The sequence below is a fragment of the Bombina bombina genome, chromosome 2 (assembly GCF_027579735.1).
Source record: "Bombina bombina isolate aBomBom1 chromosome 2, aBomBom1.pri, whole genome shotgun sequence".
Lineage (NCBI taxonomy): Eukaryota > Metazoa > Chordata > Amphibia > Anura > Bombinatoridae > Bombina > Bombina bombina.
Window position 1 is genome coordinate 341415321 of NC_069500.1, and position 17570 is coordinate 341432890.

Genomic DNA, 17570 nt, shown 5'->3' on the forward strand with positions numbered 1-17570 from the left:
ATTTTTTCCTGAGGTTTTATTTGACATTTTATGAATATGCAAAGCATAGTTAGTCACCCTTTCTGCTGCCCATTTTTATTTATTTTTAAGTCCCATAGTAAAGATTTTTTTTGGCAATTTCATAACTTCACATATGGTGACCTCTCTCTCTCCCTCTGGATCTGCATATAAACTGGAAAATGACTATGGCCAATGGCATTTTGCTTTTATATAGGAAGGTTAATTATTAGCCAGTTTGTGGAAGAAAAAAATTCACATACCCATAAGAATTAAATTCATGTACATTTTATAATAGAGTCTAGCTGCTGTTGCATGTATTGCATAGTAAATGTCATCCAAATGAGAAAGCCAGGCCTGGCAATTAATTTAAAATCGCATAGCTAACCACACACCGTTTAACCAGGATCCATTTTTGCAGTAATATTCAAATATAGGGTCTGATGATCAAAAACTCTGTAGCTTGAAGATAAATTACACAAAATATTTGGGGGCTTTTTTATTACATCATATTATATTAGTGTTGGTGCCTCTCCTTCAAAACTAGAACATTATGTAGCTAGACAAAACAGCTCTTATGCCAAAATTTATTTCCTAAAATCTTTGAGAGACTTCACAGTACTGACCAGATGTCTTAGATAATCTCACCAGAGTGGAGAACTTTAGATCATCAGGACTATTGGCATTTAACACACAGTTTAGGATTTACTATATTAATACCCCCATGTACTTACTAGCAATATAAATGGCACCACTGCTATTAGTTTCTTAATCCGTCAAAAAAGAATGCGTGGTTTCCTAAACTGCTGTATTTTTAAACTTTATTTTAATAACCAAAAGTTTTTTATATTGTGCCTTTAGTGCCTGGAACAGTTCTTATTGTAATTCAGCATTCTGTCATAGTCTATATTCTATAATTATCTTTTTGTGGTTCAAATTCAGGGAGGTATTGCAAGAATACAATCTTTTAATCAGCTTGTGTGTGTAGCTTTTCTAAAATATAGTGCTGCATAAGTTACAATAACCCTTATTGTATTTATTTTTCCCAGCAAGCCCCAGAACAGTTTCCATCTGAAGAGTTTCCAATCTCAGAGTCCAAGCTCAGCATGGATGTGAATTTTCCTGGTGCAGCTTTTGTTGTGGCGTCTTGTAAAGAGGGCAAATCTGGGTTCCGTAAAGAGTACGTTAACACAAGTCTATTGTTTTTACTTTACTGACATGATACTTAACCTGTGTTAACTTCTTTGCTACACTTCAAGCAAAAATCATCCTTGAGAGACCTCCCCTATCTGAAAGTGAACAGTTATGTCTACCAGGGCAACAATCTTCAGCAAATTATGTCCTTTCATGTCCAGTCAACAATCCACCTATACATAGGAAAATACTTCAAACTGTTCAACAGAAATCCTCTCCTTTCCCACTTCCATTTCCCTTCATTTTTATAATCCCTGCTAGAAGAGGTCTGCTTTTCTTGTTTCTCTTCGCCTCTTTTTTTCTGTGTGTCAAATTCATGTGATCTGCAAGGTTCTTAACATGCCTTTTTCTGCCTCATTGCTTACAGAGATTTGTCGCTCACTTTAAACAGAGTGTACCTCATTCCTGCTCGTACAGCACAGTTTTCTTACATGTCCTGCCCTTATGTTTGGTTCTTGGGATAAGGATTGGACATATCCTTGCATCTTTCTACTACCTAGGTACACAGCCTTGGCGTGTAGCACGGTAAACCGGAAACCGATCTCAGCAGTGTGAAGAAAGTCCTGTGACACCCGGAGTGCCATAGCCAAAGCGATGGATAAGTCCGCAAAATTAGCAAGAGAGAAAGAGGTCGGCAGGCACTACTCCAAACCAGATGATTAAAAGCAAAAAACTTTTATTGTTCCAATATAAAACAGACAGACATGGCAGGTGTGGTGTACAGACGTACTGACGCATGTTGCGCCCCCTAGTGTCGCTTACTCATAGCCATTAGGGGGCGCCAAACGCATCAGTCTGTCCAATGACCTGTGTGTTTTTAATCATCTGGTTTGTAGTGCCTTCCTACCTCTTTCTCTCTTGATCATTTCTCTCACCTGCAGCTCAGCTCTCTGTAGTGGTTTAATGCCAACATTATGTAAGCTGGTTCTGTGCAACAGGGCAGTGATAAATATTTTAAACATACTTGATAAACCCTGCAGTTCTCTTATGTTTTATGTAAATCTGAACTACCTCTTGACAGTCAAGTGAGGCTTTGCTCCCTCTGTATTGATTTGTCAAATATTAATACTCTCACACTACCCAACTAATCTTCGTCACCACAGTTTACTTTACTGTTCTCTCAGATGTGCCATTTGTTGGGGGGGGTAACCGCCTCTTCCTTTTCCTTTGCAGGTAAAATTAAAACTGTCAAAGCACTAGAGACGGGACCTATGGTGTGGCTTATTTCCTCTCCAGAAGTGATTCGTTCAGACGAGCTCAAGGAAAATGTTAATTTTGGCATATTAAGAGCCTCTGACCTCTCTCTTGGAGAATGTTACGAACATTTCTCAGATTTTTTTTATATTGGGCACCATCTACAGGGAATTACAAATGTTACACAACAGGTTATTGATATGTCTTTAAAACAGATCAGGCAAGATCCGAGTTTAGCGTCTTACTTTCAAAGCCCTCTTATGTTGTTTTCCAGCTAAGATAATATGGTTTTGTGCACAGTATGTGAGTTTCTTAACAAAAATGGTGCTGTGAATAAGTAAATTGTTACACCATTATTACACCATTTTGTCCTAATACTACTTATGACTTATGACTTACACACCTTAGATGTGGGGAGAGCTCTAAAATATTGGGTAAAGTTACATAATCTTTCTGCAAGACTAACACTCAATTTATCTAGTGTTTTGGTACTAGGAAGCATTGCCAGGTCACCAATACTTTGCCAAGGTTTTTAGTGGGGATCGTTCTTACAGCCTGCCACAAGGCCTAACTTGACTGGCTGTTTAAAGTTTTATTTGGTCCGCATTATATACATTCTTAAAGTTTTACAGCTCCAGTCATTGTGTTATGCCTAAGATGGCTTTCAGGTAAAAAGTTTGATGCTTCCCATTAATAACCCTTTTTTCATTAAGGTCTAGGTTACGAGTGGAGAGGTTAACTTTGTTAAACTGAGGCTTTTTACGTGCGTTGGGTAGCAAGTATATTACTAGTTGAAAGTAAAAAGTTTTCACATGAGTGCTAACCCGCCTTGAGTAAAAAGCTGCAGTTCGAATATCGCAACCGCAGTAACGTGTTCCCCCATAGATTTCAATTAAGTTTAAAAAGTTTTGGGGGAAAAACCTATTACACTTACTCGCACGCACACACAATCACGTTTTCTGAAGTGTGCTAACCCGCCATGAGTAAAAAGCTGCAGTTCGAATATCGCAACCGCAGTAACGTGTTCCCCCATAGATTTCAATTAAGTTTAAAAAGTTTGGGGGGAAAAACCTATTACACTTACTCGCACGCAAACACAATCACGTTTTCTGAAGTGTGATAACCCGACATGAAATATGAATATTTCAAATTCCAATGTTCTTCACACATATATATATATATATATATATATATATATATATATATATATATATTTCTTTCATGTAATTAACAAGAGTCCATGAGCTAGTGACGTATGGGATATACATTCCTACCAGGAGGGGCAAAGTTTCCCAAACCTCAAAATGCCTATAAATACACCCCTCACCACACCCACAAATCAGTTTTACAAACTTTGCCTCCAAGGGAGGTGGTGAAGTAAGTTTGTGCTAGATTCTACGTTGATATGCGCTCCGCAGCAAGTTGGAGCCCGGTTTTCCTCTCAGCGTGCAGTGAATGTCAGAGGGATGTGAGGAGAGTATTGCCTATTGAATGCAGTGATCTCCTTCTACGGGGTCTATTTCATAAGGTTCTCTGTTATCGGTCGTAGAGATTCATCTCTTACCTCCCTTTTCAGATCGACGATATACTCTTATATTTACCATTTCCTCTACTGATTCTCGTTTCAGTACTGGTTTGGCTTTCTACAAACATGTAGATGAGTGTCCTGGGGTAAGTAAGTCTTATTTTCTGTGACACTCTAAGCTATGGTTGGGCACTTTATTTATAAAGTTCTAAATATATGTATTCAAACATTTATTTGCCTTGACTCAGAATGTTCAACTTTCCTTATTTCCAGACAGTCAGTTTCATATTTGGGATTATGCTTTAAATTATCATATTTTGTCTTACCTCAAAAATTTGACTTTTTTCCCTGTGGGCTGTTAGGCTCGCGGGGGCTGAAAATGCTTCATTTTATTGCGTCATTTTTGGCGCGGATTTTTTTGGCGCAAAAATTCATTTCCGTTTCCGGCGTCATACGTGTCGCCGGAAGTTGCGTCATTTTTTGACGTTATTTTGCGCCAAAAATGTCGGCGTTCCGGATGTGGCGTCATTTTTGGCGCCAAAAGCATTTAGGCGCCAAATAATGTGGGCGTCTTATTTGGCGCCAAAAAATATGGGCGTCGCTTTTGTCTCCACATTATTTCAGTCTCATTTTCATTTGCTTCTGGTTGCTAGAAGCTTGATGTTTGGCATTTTTTTCCCATTCCTGAAACTGTCTTATAAGGAATTTGATTTATTTTGCTTTATATGTTGTTTTTTCTCTTACATATTGCAAGATGTCTCACGTTGCATCTGAGCCAGAAGATACTACAGGAAAACCACTGCCTGCTGGATCTACCAAAGCTAAGTGTATCTGCTGTAAACTTTTGGTAGCTATTTCTCCAGCTGTTGTTTGTATTAATTGTCATGACAAACTTGTTAAAGCAGATAATATTTCCTTTAGTGATGTACCATTGCCTGTTGCAGTTCCCTCAACATCTAAGGTGCAGAATGTTCCTGATAACATAAGAGATTTTGTTTCTAAATCCATAAAGAAGGCTTTGTCTGTTATTTCTCCTTCTAGTAAACGTAAAAAGTCTTTTAAATCTTCTCTCTCTACAGATGAATTTTTAAATGAACACCATCATTCTGATTCTTTGGACTCTTCTAGTTCAGAGGATTCTGTCTCAGAGATTGATGCTGATAAATCTTCATATTTATTTAAGATGGAATTTATTCGCTCTTTACTTAAAGAAGTACTAATTGCTTTAGAAATAGAGGATTCTAGTCCTCTTGATACTAATTCTATACGTTTGGATAAGGTTTTTAAAGCTCCTGCGGTTATTCCAGAAGTCTTTCCTGTTCCTAATGCTATTTCTGCAGTAATTGCTAAGGAATGGGATAAATTGGGTAATTCATTTACTCCTTCTAAACGTTTTAAGCAATTATATCCTGTTCCGCCTGACAGGTTAGAATTTTGGGACAAAATCCCTAAAGTTGATGGGGCTATTTCTACCCTTGCTAAACGTACTACCATTCCTACGTCAGATGGTACCTCGTTTAAGGATCCTTTAGATAGAAAAATTGAATCTTTTCTAAGAAAAGCTTATCTATGTTCAGGTAATCTTCTTAGACCTGCTATATCATTGGCTGATGTTGCTGCAGCTTCAACTTTTTGGTTGGAAACTCTAGCGCAACAAGTAACAAATCGTGATTCTCATGATATTATTATTCTTCTCCAGCATGCTAATAATTTCATCTGTGATGCCATTTTTGATATTATTAGAGTTGATGTTAGATTTATGTCTCTGGCTATCTTAGCCAGAAGAGCTTTATGGCTTAAGACTTGGAATGCTGATATGGCTTCTAAATCAACTCTACTTTCCATTTCTTTCCAGGGAAACAAATTATTTGGTTCTCAGTTGGATTCTATTATTTCAACTGTTACTGGTGGGAAAGGAACTTTTTTACCACAGGATAAAAAATCTAAAGGTAAAAACAGGGCTAACAATCGTTTTCGTTCCTTTCGTTTCAACAAAGAACAAAAGCCTGATCCTTCGTCCTCAGGAGCAGTTTCAGTTTGGAAACCATCTCCAGTCTGGAATAAATCCAAGCCTGCTAGAAAGGCAAAGCCTGCTTCTAAGTTCACATGAAGGTACGGCCCTCATTCCAGTTCAGCTGGTAGGGGGCAGGTTACGTTTTTTCAAAGAAATTTGGATCAAATCTGTTCACAATCTTTGGATTCAGAACATTGTTTCAGAAGGGTACAGAATTGGTTTCAAGATGAGACCTCCTGCAAAGAGATTTTTTCTTTCCCATGTCCCAGTAAATCCAGTGAAAGCTCAAGCATTTCTGAATTGTGTTTCAGATCTAGAGTTGGCTGGAGTAATTATGCCAGTTCCAGTTCCGGAACAGGGGATGGGGTTTTATTCAAATCTCTTCATTGTACCAAAGAAGGAGAATTCCTTCAGACCAGTTCTGGATCTAAAATTATTGAATCGTTATGTAAGGATACCAACGTTCAAGATGGTAACTGTAAGGACTATATTGCCTTTTGTTCAGCAAGGGAATTATATGTCCACAATAGATTTACAGGATGCATATCTGCATATTCCGATTCATCCAGATCATTATCAGTTCCTGAGATTCTCTTTTCTAGACAAGCATTACCAATTTGTGGCTCTACCGTTTGGCCTTGCTACAGCTCCAAGAATTTTCACAAAGATTCTCGGTGCCCTTCTGTCTGTAATCAGAGAACAGGGTATTGTGGTATTTCCTTATTTGGACGATATCTTGGTACTTGCTCCGTCTTTACATTTAGCAGAGTCTCATACGAATCGACTTGTGTTGTTTCTTCAAGATCATGGTTGGAGGATCATTTTACCAAAAAGTTCTTTGATTCCTCAAACAAGGGTAACCTTTCTGGGTTTCCAGATAGATTCAGTGTCCATGACTCTGTCTTTAACAGACAAGAGACGTCTAAAATTGATTACAGCTTGTCGAAACCTTCAGTCACAATCATTCCCTTCGGTAGCCTTATGCATGGAAATTCTAGGTCTTATGACTGCTGCATCGGACGCGATCCCCTTTGCTCGTTTTCACATGCGACCTCTTCAGCTCTGTATGCTGAACCAATGGTGCAGGGATTACACGAAGATATCTCAATTAATATCTTTAAAACCGATTGTTCGACACTCTCTAACGTGGTGGACAAATCACCATCGTTTAATTCAGGGGGCTTCTTTTGTTCTTCCGACCTGGACTGTAATTTCAACAGATGCAAGTCTCACAGGTTGGGGAGCTGTGTGGGGATCTCTGACGGCACAAGGAGTTTGGGAATCTCAGGAGGTGAGATTACCGATCAATATTTTGGAACTCCGTGCAATTTTCAGAGCTCTTCAGTTTTGGCCTCTTCTGAAGAGAGAATCGTTCATTTGTTTTCAGACAGACAATGTCACAACTGTGGCATACATCAATCATCAAGGAGGGACTCACAGTCCTCTGGCTATGAAAGAAGTATCTCGAATTTTGGTTTGGGCGGAATCCAGCTCCTGTCTAATCTCTGCGGTTCATATCCCAGGTGTAGACAATTGGGAAGCGGATTATCTCAGTCGCCAAACGTTGCATCCGGGCGAATGGTCTCTTCACCCAGAGGTATTTCTTCAGATTGTTCAATTGTGGGGGCTCCCAGAGATAGATCTGATGGCCTCTCATCTAAACAAGAAACTTCCCAGGTATCTGTCCAGATCCCGGGATCCTCAGGCGGAGGCAGTGGATGCATTATCACTTCCTTGGAAGTATCATCCTGCCTATATCTTTCCGCCTCTAGTTCTTCTTCCAAGAGTAATCTCCAAGATTCTGAGGGAATGCTCGTTTGTTCTGCTAATAGCTCCGGCATGGCCTCACAGGTTTTGGTATGTGGATCTTGTCCGGATGGCATCTTGCCAGCCATGGACTCTTCCGTTAAGACCAGACCTTCTGTCACAAGGTCCTTTTTTCCATCCGGATCTGAAATCCTTAAATTTAAAGGTATGGAGATTGAACGCTTGATTCTTGGTCATAGAGGTTTCTCTGACTCCGTGATTAATACTATGTTACAGGCTCGTAAATCTGTATCTCGAGAGATATATTATAGAGTCTGGAAGACTTATATTTCATGGTGTCTTTCTCATCATTTTTCTTGGCATTCTTTTAGAATACCGAGAATTTTACAATTTCTTCAGGATGGTTTGGATAAGGGTTTGTCCGCAAGTTCTTTGAAAGGACAAATCTCTGCTCTTTCTGTTCTTTTTCACAGAAAGATTGCTATTCTTCCTGATATTCATTGTTTTGTACAAGCTTTGGTTCGTATAAAACCTGTCATTAAGTCAATTTCTCCTCCTTGGAGTTTGAATTTGGTTCTGGGAGCTCTTCAAGCTCCTCCGTTTGAACCTATGCATTCATTGGACATTAAATTACTTTCTTGGAAAGTTTTGTTCCTTTTGGCCATCTCTTCTGCTAGAAGAGTTTCTGAATTATCTGCTCTTTCGTGTGAGTCTCCTTTTCTGATTTTTCATCAGGATAAGGCGGTGTTGCGAACTTCTTTTGAATTTTTACCTAAAGTTGTGAATTCCAACAACATTAGTAGAGAAATTGTGGTTCCTTCATTATGTCCTAATCCTAAGAATTCTAAGGAGAAATCATTGCATTCTTTGGATGTTGTTAGAGCTTTGAAATATTATGTTGAAGCTACGAAATCTTTCCGTAAGACTTCTAGTCTATTTGTTATCTTTTCCGGTTCTAGGAAAGGCCAGAAAGCTTCTGCCATTTCTTTGGCATCTTGGTTGAAATCTTTAATTCATCTTGCCTATGTTGAGTCGGGTAAAACTCCGCCTCAAAGAATTACAGCTCATTCTACTAGGTCAGTATCTACTTCCTGGGCGTTTAGGAATGAAGCTTCGGTTGACCAGATCTGCAAAGCAGCAACTTGGTCTTCTTTGCATACTTTTACTAAATTCTACCATTTTGATGTATTTTCTTCTTCTGAAGCAGTTTTTGGTAGAAAAGTTCTTCAGGCAGCGGTTTCAGTTTGAATCTTCTGCTTATGTTTTTTGTTAAACTTTATTTTGGGTGTGGATTATTTTCAGCAGGAATTGGCTGTCTTTATTTTATCCCTCCCTCTCTAGTGACTCTTGTGTGGAAAGATCCACATCTTGGGTAGTCATTATCCCATACGTCACTAGCTCATGGACTCTTGTTAATTACATGAAAGAAAACATAATTTATGTAAGAACTTACCTGATAAATTCATTTCTTTCATATTAACAAGAGTCCATGAGGCCCACCCTTTTTTGTGGTGGTTATGATTTTTTTGTATAAAGCACAATTATTCCAATTCCTTATTTTATATGCTTCGCACTTTTTCTTATCACCCCACTTCTTGGCTATTCGTTAAACTGATTTGTGGGTGTGGTGAGGGGTGTATTTATAGGCATTTTGAGGTTTGGGAAACTTTGCCCCTCCTGGTAGGAATGTATATCCCATACGTCACTAGCTCATGGACTCTTGTTAATATGAAAGAAATGAATTTATCAGGTAAGTTCTTACATAAATTATGTTATATATATATATACAAAAATTCCTTTATCATCCCTCCCTTGCTGTTGTTATTGTGGTAATAGTGAGTGCACCTGAAATTGGATTTTTATATATATATCTTTAGATTAATAAGCACTCCCACCAAACTGGTCAGGTAGGTGTGTGTATATATATATATATATATATATATATATATATATATATATATATATATAAATAATGTTTCTCTTGTAAGGTGTATCCAGTCCACGGATCATCCATTACTTGTGGGATATTCTCATTCCCAACAGGAAGTTGCAAGAGGACACCCACAGCAGAGCTGTTATATAGCTCCTCCCCTCACTACCATATCCAGTCATTCTCTTGCAACTCTCAACGCGCATGGAGGTAGTAAGAGAGAGTGGTGAAAAATAGTTAGTTTATTTCCTTCAATCAAAAGTTTGTTATTTTTAAATAGTACCGGTGTTGTGCTATTTTATCTCAGGCAGAGATAGAAGAAGAATCTGCCTGAGTTTTCTATGATCTTAGCAGGTTGTAACTAAGATCCATTGCTGTTCTCACTTATGTCTGAGGAGAGAGGTAACTTCAGAGGGAGAATGGCGTGCAGTTTACTCTGCTATGAGGTATGTGCAGTTATAATTTTTTCTAGGATTGGAAATGCTAGAAAATGCTGCTGATACCTGATAAATGTAAGTTAAGCCTGAATACAGTGAATTAATAACGACTGGTATCATGCTTACTCTCAGGGGTAATACCCTTATAGATATGCTATATAAAACGTTTGCTGGCATGTTTAATCGTTTTTTTATATATGCTTGGTGATAAAACTTTATTGGGTCCTAATTTTTTCCACATGGCTGGCTTTATTTTTGCCTAGAAACAGTTTCCTGAGGCTTTCCACTGTTGTAATATGAGTGAGAGGGGCCTATTTTATCGCTTTGTTGCGAAGTTAAAATTACAGACTGAGACATCCAGTTTTCCTCAGAAGTTCCCTAAATGCTACAGGACATCTCTAAAGGGCCTAAAATCGTTTATTGGGGAAGGTAGGAGCCACAGTAGAGCTGTGGCAGTTTGTTGTGACTGTGAAAAAAGGCTGTAGTTTTTTTTTATCCGTTTTTTGAACTAAGGGGTCAATCATCCATTTGCAAGTGGGTGCAATGCTCTGTTAGCCTATTACATACACTGTAAAAAAATTTGTTTGTGTAACTGCCTTTTTTTCACTGTTTTTCAAATTTTGACAAAATTTGTTTCTCTTAAAGGCACAGTACCGTTTTTTATATTTGCTTGTTAACTTGAATTAAAGTGTTTTCCAAGCTTGCTGGTCTCATTGCTAGTCTGTATAAACATGTCTGACATAGAGGAAACTCCTTGTTCATTATGTTTAAAAGCCATGGTGGAACCCCCTCTTAGAATGTGTACCAATTGTACTGACTTCACTCTAAGTAATAAAGATCATATTCTGTCTTTAAAAAAATGTATCACCAGAGAAATCTAACGAGGGGGAAGTTATGCCGACTAACTCTCTCCACGTGTCAGATCCTTTGACTCCCGCTCAAGGGACTCACGGTGAAATGGCGCCAAGTACATCTAGGGCACCCATAGCGTTTACTTTACAAGACATGGCGGCAGTCATGGATAATACACTGTCAGCGGTATTAGCCAGACTACCTGAATTTAGAGGTAAGCGAGATAACTCTGGGGTTAGACGAAATGCAGAGCATACTGACGCTTTAAGAACCATGTCTGATACTGCCTCACAATATGCTGAAGCTGAGGAAGGAGAACTTCAGTCTGTGGGTGATGTTTCTGACTCAGGAAAGATACCTGATTCTGATATTTCTACATTTAAATTTAAGCTTGAACACCTCCGCGTATTACTCAAGGAGGTTTTAGCTGCTCTGAATGACTGTGACACAATTGCAGTGCCAGAGAAATTGTGTAGACTGGATAAATACTATGCAGTGCCGGTGTGTACTGATGTTTTTCCAATACCTAAAAGGTTTACAGAAATTATTACTAAGGAATGGGATAGACCAGGTGTGCCGTTCTCTCCCCCTCCTATAGACGCCACCACACGGGACTTATGGCATACAGTCCCTAAGGTGGAGGGAGCAGTTTCTACTTTAGCTAAGCGTACTACTATCCCGGTTGAGGACAGTTGTGCTTTTTCAGATCCAATGGATAAAAAATTAGAAGGTTACCTTAAGAAAATATTTTGTCAACAAGGTTTTATCCTACAGCCCATTGCATGCATTGCCCCTGTCACTGCTGCTGCAGCGTTCTGGTTTGAGTCTCTGGAAGAGGCCTTACAGGTAGCGACTCCATTGGATGACATACTTGGCAAACTTAGGGCACTTAAGGTTTTGTTTCTGATGCCATTGTTCATTTGACTAAACTAACGGCTAAGAATTCTGGTTTTGCTATACAGGCACGCAGGGCGCTATGGCTTAAATCATGGTCAGCGGATGTGACTTCAAAATCTAAGCTGCTTAACATTCCCTTCAAGGGGCAGACCTTATTCGGGCCTGGTTTGAAGGAGATTATTGCTGATATCACTGGAGGAAAAGGTCATGCCCTTCCTCAGGACAGGTCCAAATCCAGGGCCAAACGGTCTAATTTTCGTGCCTTTCGAAACTTCAAGGCAGGTGCGGCATCAACCTCCTCTAATGCAAGACAAGAGGGAACTGTTGCTCAGTCCAAGGCGGTCTGGAGGCCAAAACAGACCTGGAACAAAGGTAAGCAGGCTAAAAAACCTGCTGCTGCCTCTTAAGACAGCATGAAGGAACGGCCCCCTATCCGGTAACGGATCTAGTGGGGGGCAGACTTTCACTCTTCGCCCAGGCGTGGACAAGAGATGTTCAGGATCCCTGGGCGTTGGAAATTATATCCCAGGGATATCTTCTGGACTTCAAAGCTTCTCCCCCAAAAGGGAGATTTCACCTTTCACAATTATCTGCAAACCAGATAAAGAGAGAGGCATTCTTAAACTGTGTACGAGACCTCCTAGTTATGGGAGTGATCCATCCAGTTCCAAAAGAGGAACAAGGACAGGGTTTTTACTCAAATCTGTTTGGGGTTCCCAAAAAAGAGGGAACCTTCAGACCAATTTTGGATCTAAAGATCTTAAACAAATTCCTCAGAGTTCCATCATTCAAGATGGAAACTATTCGTACCATCCTGCCTATGATCCAGGAGGGTCAATATATGACTACAGTGGATCTAAAGGATGCTTATCTTCACATTCCGATACACAAAGATCATCATCGGTTTCTCAGGTTTGCCTTTCTGGACAGGCATTACCAGTTTGTAGCTCTTCCTTTTGGATTAGCTACAGCCCCAAGAATCTTCACGAAGGTTCTAGGGTCGCTTCTGGCGGTTCTACGACCGCGGGGCATTTCGGTGGCCCCTTATTTAGACGACATCCTGATACAGGCGTCAAACTTCCAGATTGCCAAGTCTGATACGGACATAGTACTGGCATTTCTGAGGTCGCATGGGTGGAAAGTGAACGAGGAAAAGAGTTCTCTATCCCCACTCACAAGAGTGTCCTTCCTAGGGACTCTGATAGATTCTATAGAAATGAAAATTTACCTGACGGAGTCCAGGTTATCAAAGCTTCTAAATTCCTGCCGTATTCTTCATTCCATTCCGCGCCCTTCGGTGGCTCAGTGCATGGAAGTAATCGGCTTAATGGTAGCGGCAATGGACATAGTGCCGTTTGCACGCTTGCATCTCAGACCGCTGCAACTATGCATGCTCAGTCAGTGGAACGGGGATTACACAGATTTGTCCCCTCTACTAAATCTGGATCAAGAGACCAGGGATTCTCTTCTCTGGTGGCTATCTCGGGTCCATCTGTCCAAAGGTATGACCTTTCGCAGGCCAGATTGGACAATTGTGACGACAGATGCCAGCCTTCTGGGTTGGGGTGCAGTCTGGAACTTCCTAAAGGCTCAGGGATCGTGGACTCAGGAGGAGTCACTCCTTCCAATAAATATTCTGGAATTGAGAGCGATATTCAATGCTCTTCAAGCTTGGCCTCAGTTAGCAACTCTGAGGTTCATCAGATTTCAGTCGGACAACATCACGACTGTGGCTTACATCAACCATCAAGGGGGAGCAAGAAGTTCCCTAGCGATGTTAGAAGTCTCAAAGATAATTCGCTGGGCGGAGATTCACTCTTGCCACCTATCAGCTATCCATATCCCAGGTGTAGAGAACTGGGAGGCGGATTTTCTAAGTCGACAGACTTTTCATCCGGGGGAGTGGGAACTCCATCCGGAGGTGTTTGCACAAGTGGTTCATCGCTGGGGCAAACCAGAGTTGGATCTCATGGCGTCTCGACAGAACGCCAAGCTTCCTTGTTACGGATCCAGGTCCAGGGACCCCAAGGCGACACTGATAGATGCTCTAGCAGCGCCCTGGTTTTTCAACCTGGCTTATGTGTTTCCACCGTTTCCTCTGCTCCCTTGACTGATTGCCAAGATCAAGCAGGAGAGAGCATCAGTGATTTTAATAACGCCTGCGTGGCCACGCAGGACCTGGTATGCAGATCTAGTGGACATGTCATCCTTTCCACCATGGACTCTGCCTCTGAGACAGGACCTTCTACTTCAGGGTCCTTTCCACCATCCAAATCTAATTTCTCTGAGACTGACTGCATGGAGATTGAACGCCTGATTTTATCAAAGCGTGGTTTCTCCGAGTCAGTATCAGTACCTTGATACAGGCACGAAAGCCTGTCACCAGGAAAATTTATCATAAAATATGGCGTAAATATCTTTATTGGTGTGAATCCAAGGGTTACTCATGGAGTAAAGTCAGGATTCCCAGGATATTATCCTTTCTCCAAGATGGTTTGGAAAAAGGATTGTCAGCTAGTTCCTTAAAGGGTCAGATTTCGTCTCTGTCTATTCTTTTGCACAAGCGTCTGGCAGGTGTTCCAGACGTTCAGGCATTTTGCCAGGCTTTAGTTAGAATCAAGCCTGTGTTTAGACCGGTTGCTCCGCCATGGAGCTTAAATTTGGTTCTTAAGGTTCTTCAAAGAGTTCCATTTGAACCTCTTCATTCCATAGATATCAAACTTTTATCTTGGAAAGTCCTTTTTTTGGTAGCTATTTCCTCGGCTCGTAGAGTCTCCGAGTTATCTGCCTTACAATGTGATTCTCCTTATCTGATTTTCCATACGGATAAGGTAGTCCTGCGTACCAAACCTGGGTTTTTACCTAAGGTGGTATCTAACAAGAATATCAATCAAGAGATTGTTGTTCCATCCTTGTGTCCTAATCCTTCTTCAAAGAAGGAACGTCTATTACACAATCTGGACGTGGTTCGTGCTTTAATGTTTTACTTACAAGCTACTAAAGATTTTCGACAAACATCTGCTTTGTTTGTTGTTTACTCTGGACAGAGGAGAGGTCAAAAGGCTTCGGCAACCTCTCTTTCTTTTTGGCTAAGAAGCATAATACGCTTAGCCTATGAGACTGCTGGACAGCAGCCTCCTGAAAGGATTACAGCTCATTCCACTAGAGCTGTGGCTTCCACCTGGGCCTTTAAAAATGAGGCGTCTGTTGAACAGATTTGCAAGGCGGCGACTTGGTCTTCGCTTCATACTTTTTCAAAATTCTACGAATTTGATACTTTTGCTTCTTCGGAGGCTATTTTTGGGAGAACGGTTTTACAGGCAGTGGTACCTTCCGTTTAAGTACCTGCCTTGTCCCTCCCTTCATCCGTGTACTTTAGCTTTGGTATTGGTATCCCACAAGTAATGGATGATCCGTGGACTGGATACACCTTACAAGAGAAAACACAATTTATGCTTACCTGATAAATTTATTTCTCTTGTGGTGTATCCAGTCCACGCCCCCCCCCTGTCATTTTAAGGCAGGTAATTTTTAAATTTAAACTACAGTCACCACTGCACCCTATGGTTTCTCCTTTCTCTGCTTGTTTTCGGTCGAATGACTGGATATGGTAGTGAGGGGAGGAGCTATATAACAGCTCTGCTGTGGGTGTCCTCTTGCAACTTCCTGTTGGGAATGAGAATATCCCACAAGTAATGGATGATCCGTGGACTGGATACACCACAAGAGAAATAAATTTATCAGGTAAGCATAAATTGTGTTTTTTTTAGGTAAAATATATATATCTATAGATATACACACAGATAGATTGATATACACTGATAGATATTTCTTTCATGTAATTGGCAAGAGTCCATGAGCTAGTGACGTATGGGATATACAATCCTACCTGAAGGGGCAAAGTTTCCCAAACCTCAAAATGTCTATAAATACACCCCTCACCACACCCACAATTCAGTTTTACAAACTTTGCCTTCTATGGAGGTGGTGAAGTAAGTTTGTACGTTGATATGTGCTTCTCAGCATTGTTGAAGCTCGATTCCTCTCAGAGTACAGCGAATGTGAGAGAGACGTGAAGGGAGTATCACTTATTGAATACGATGATTTCCCTAACGGGGGACTATTTCGAAGGTTCTCTGTTATCAGTCGTAGAGATTCATCTCCTACCTCCCTTTTCAGATCGACGATATACTCTCAATTTACCATTACCTCTACTGATAACTGTTTTAGTACTGGTTTGGCTATCTGCTATATGTGTATGGGTGTCTTTTGGTAAGTATGTTTTTTATTTCTTAAGACACCTCAGCTATGGTTTGGCACTTTATGCATTTATATAAAGTTATAAATATATGTATTGTACTTATATTTGCTATGAGTCAGGTTCATGTATTTCCTTCTGCAGACTGTCAGTTTCATATTTGTGGAATATAAACATTTTTTTAAGAATTTTCTTTCTTACCTGGGGTTTAGTCTTTTTTTTTCAATTGACTACTTCTTGCAAATTGCGGGCGGTATTAGGCCCTCGGGTGTGTCAAATGCTAAACTTTATTGCGTCATTCTTGGCGCGAGAATTTTTTTGGCGCGAAAAATACGTCTATGACGCAACTTCGTCATTTCCGGCGTCATAGTTGACGCTGAAGCATTACACACGGTTGCGTCATTAGTGACGCGAGTGTGTCATTTCCAGTTATTATTCTCGCCAAAAAAGTTTTCAGTTAAGTTGTGCGTCATACTTGGCGCCAAACTTTTTCATTATTTCAATACCCCATTGATGTTTGCCTCTTGCCTTTTTCTCTATCAGAGGGCTATGCTATTTGCATTTTTTTCCCTTTCCTTTCATATAAGGAAATTGATAATTTTGCTTTATATGTTGTTTTTTCTTTTACATTTTGCAAGATGTCTCAATCTGATCCTGCCTCAGAAGTTTCTGCTGTAACATTGCTGCCTGACATCGGTTCTACCAAAGCTAAGTGCATTTGTTGTAAAATTGTGGAAATTATTTCGCCGAATGTCATTTGTAATAGTTGTCATGATAAACTTTTACATGCAGATCGTGTATCCATCAGTAATAGTACATTGCCAGTTGCAGTTCCTTTAACTTCTAATGTACATGATACACCTATGAATTTTAAAGAATTTGTTTCTGATTCTATCCTGAAGGCGTTGTCTGCATTTTCACCTTCTAATAAACGTAAAACGTCTTTTAAAACTTCTCATTCAGTTGATGAGATTTCAAATGACCAACAACATAATAATTTATCCTCTTCTGATGAGGATCTATCTGATACAGAAGATCCTTCCTCAGACATTGACACTGACAAATCTACTTATTTATTTAAAATAGAGTATATGCGTTCTTTATTGAAAGAAGTGTTAATTACTTTGGATATTGAGGTAACCAGTCCTCTTTAAGTTCAGTCTAATAAACGTTTAAATGCTGTTTTTAAACCTCCTGTGGTTTCTCCAGGGGTTTTTCCTATTCCTGAAGCTATTTCTGATATGATTTATAAGGAATGGAATAAGCCAGGTACTTATTTTATTCCTTCTTCAAGGTTTAAAATTTTTTGTCCTTTACCAGCAAATTCTATAGAGTTTTGGGAAAAAAATCCCTAAAGTTGATGGGGCTATTTCTACTCTTGCTAAACGTACCACTATTCCTATGGAAGATAGTACTTCCTTTAAGGCTTCCAGATAGATTCAGTGTCCATGACTCTGTCTCTAACAGTCAAGAGACGTTTAAAATTGGTTGCAGCCTGCCGGCAC

The 17570-nt window shown here is 39.9% G+C and overlaps 1 protein-coding gene across 1 annotated transcript in view; it reads left to right on the forward strand.

Annotated features, from left to right (window-relative positions):
• The window catches only part of HECTD4 (HECT domain E3 ubiquitin protein ligase 4), a 666929-nt gene that overhangs the window by 510715 nt on the left and 138644 nt on the right, over positions 1-17570 (forward strand). The window contains exon 54 of the mRNA XM_053699752.1: positions 1047-1177. Coding sequence (XP_053555727.1) covers positions 1047-1177 — 131 coding nt within the window. The remainder of the gene's footprint in view (positions 1-1046; positions 1178-17570) is intronic.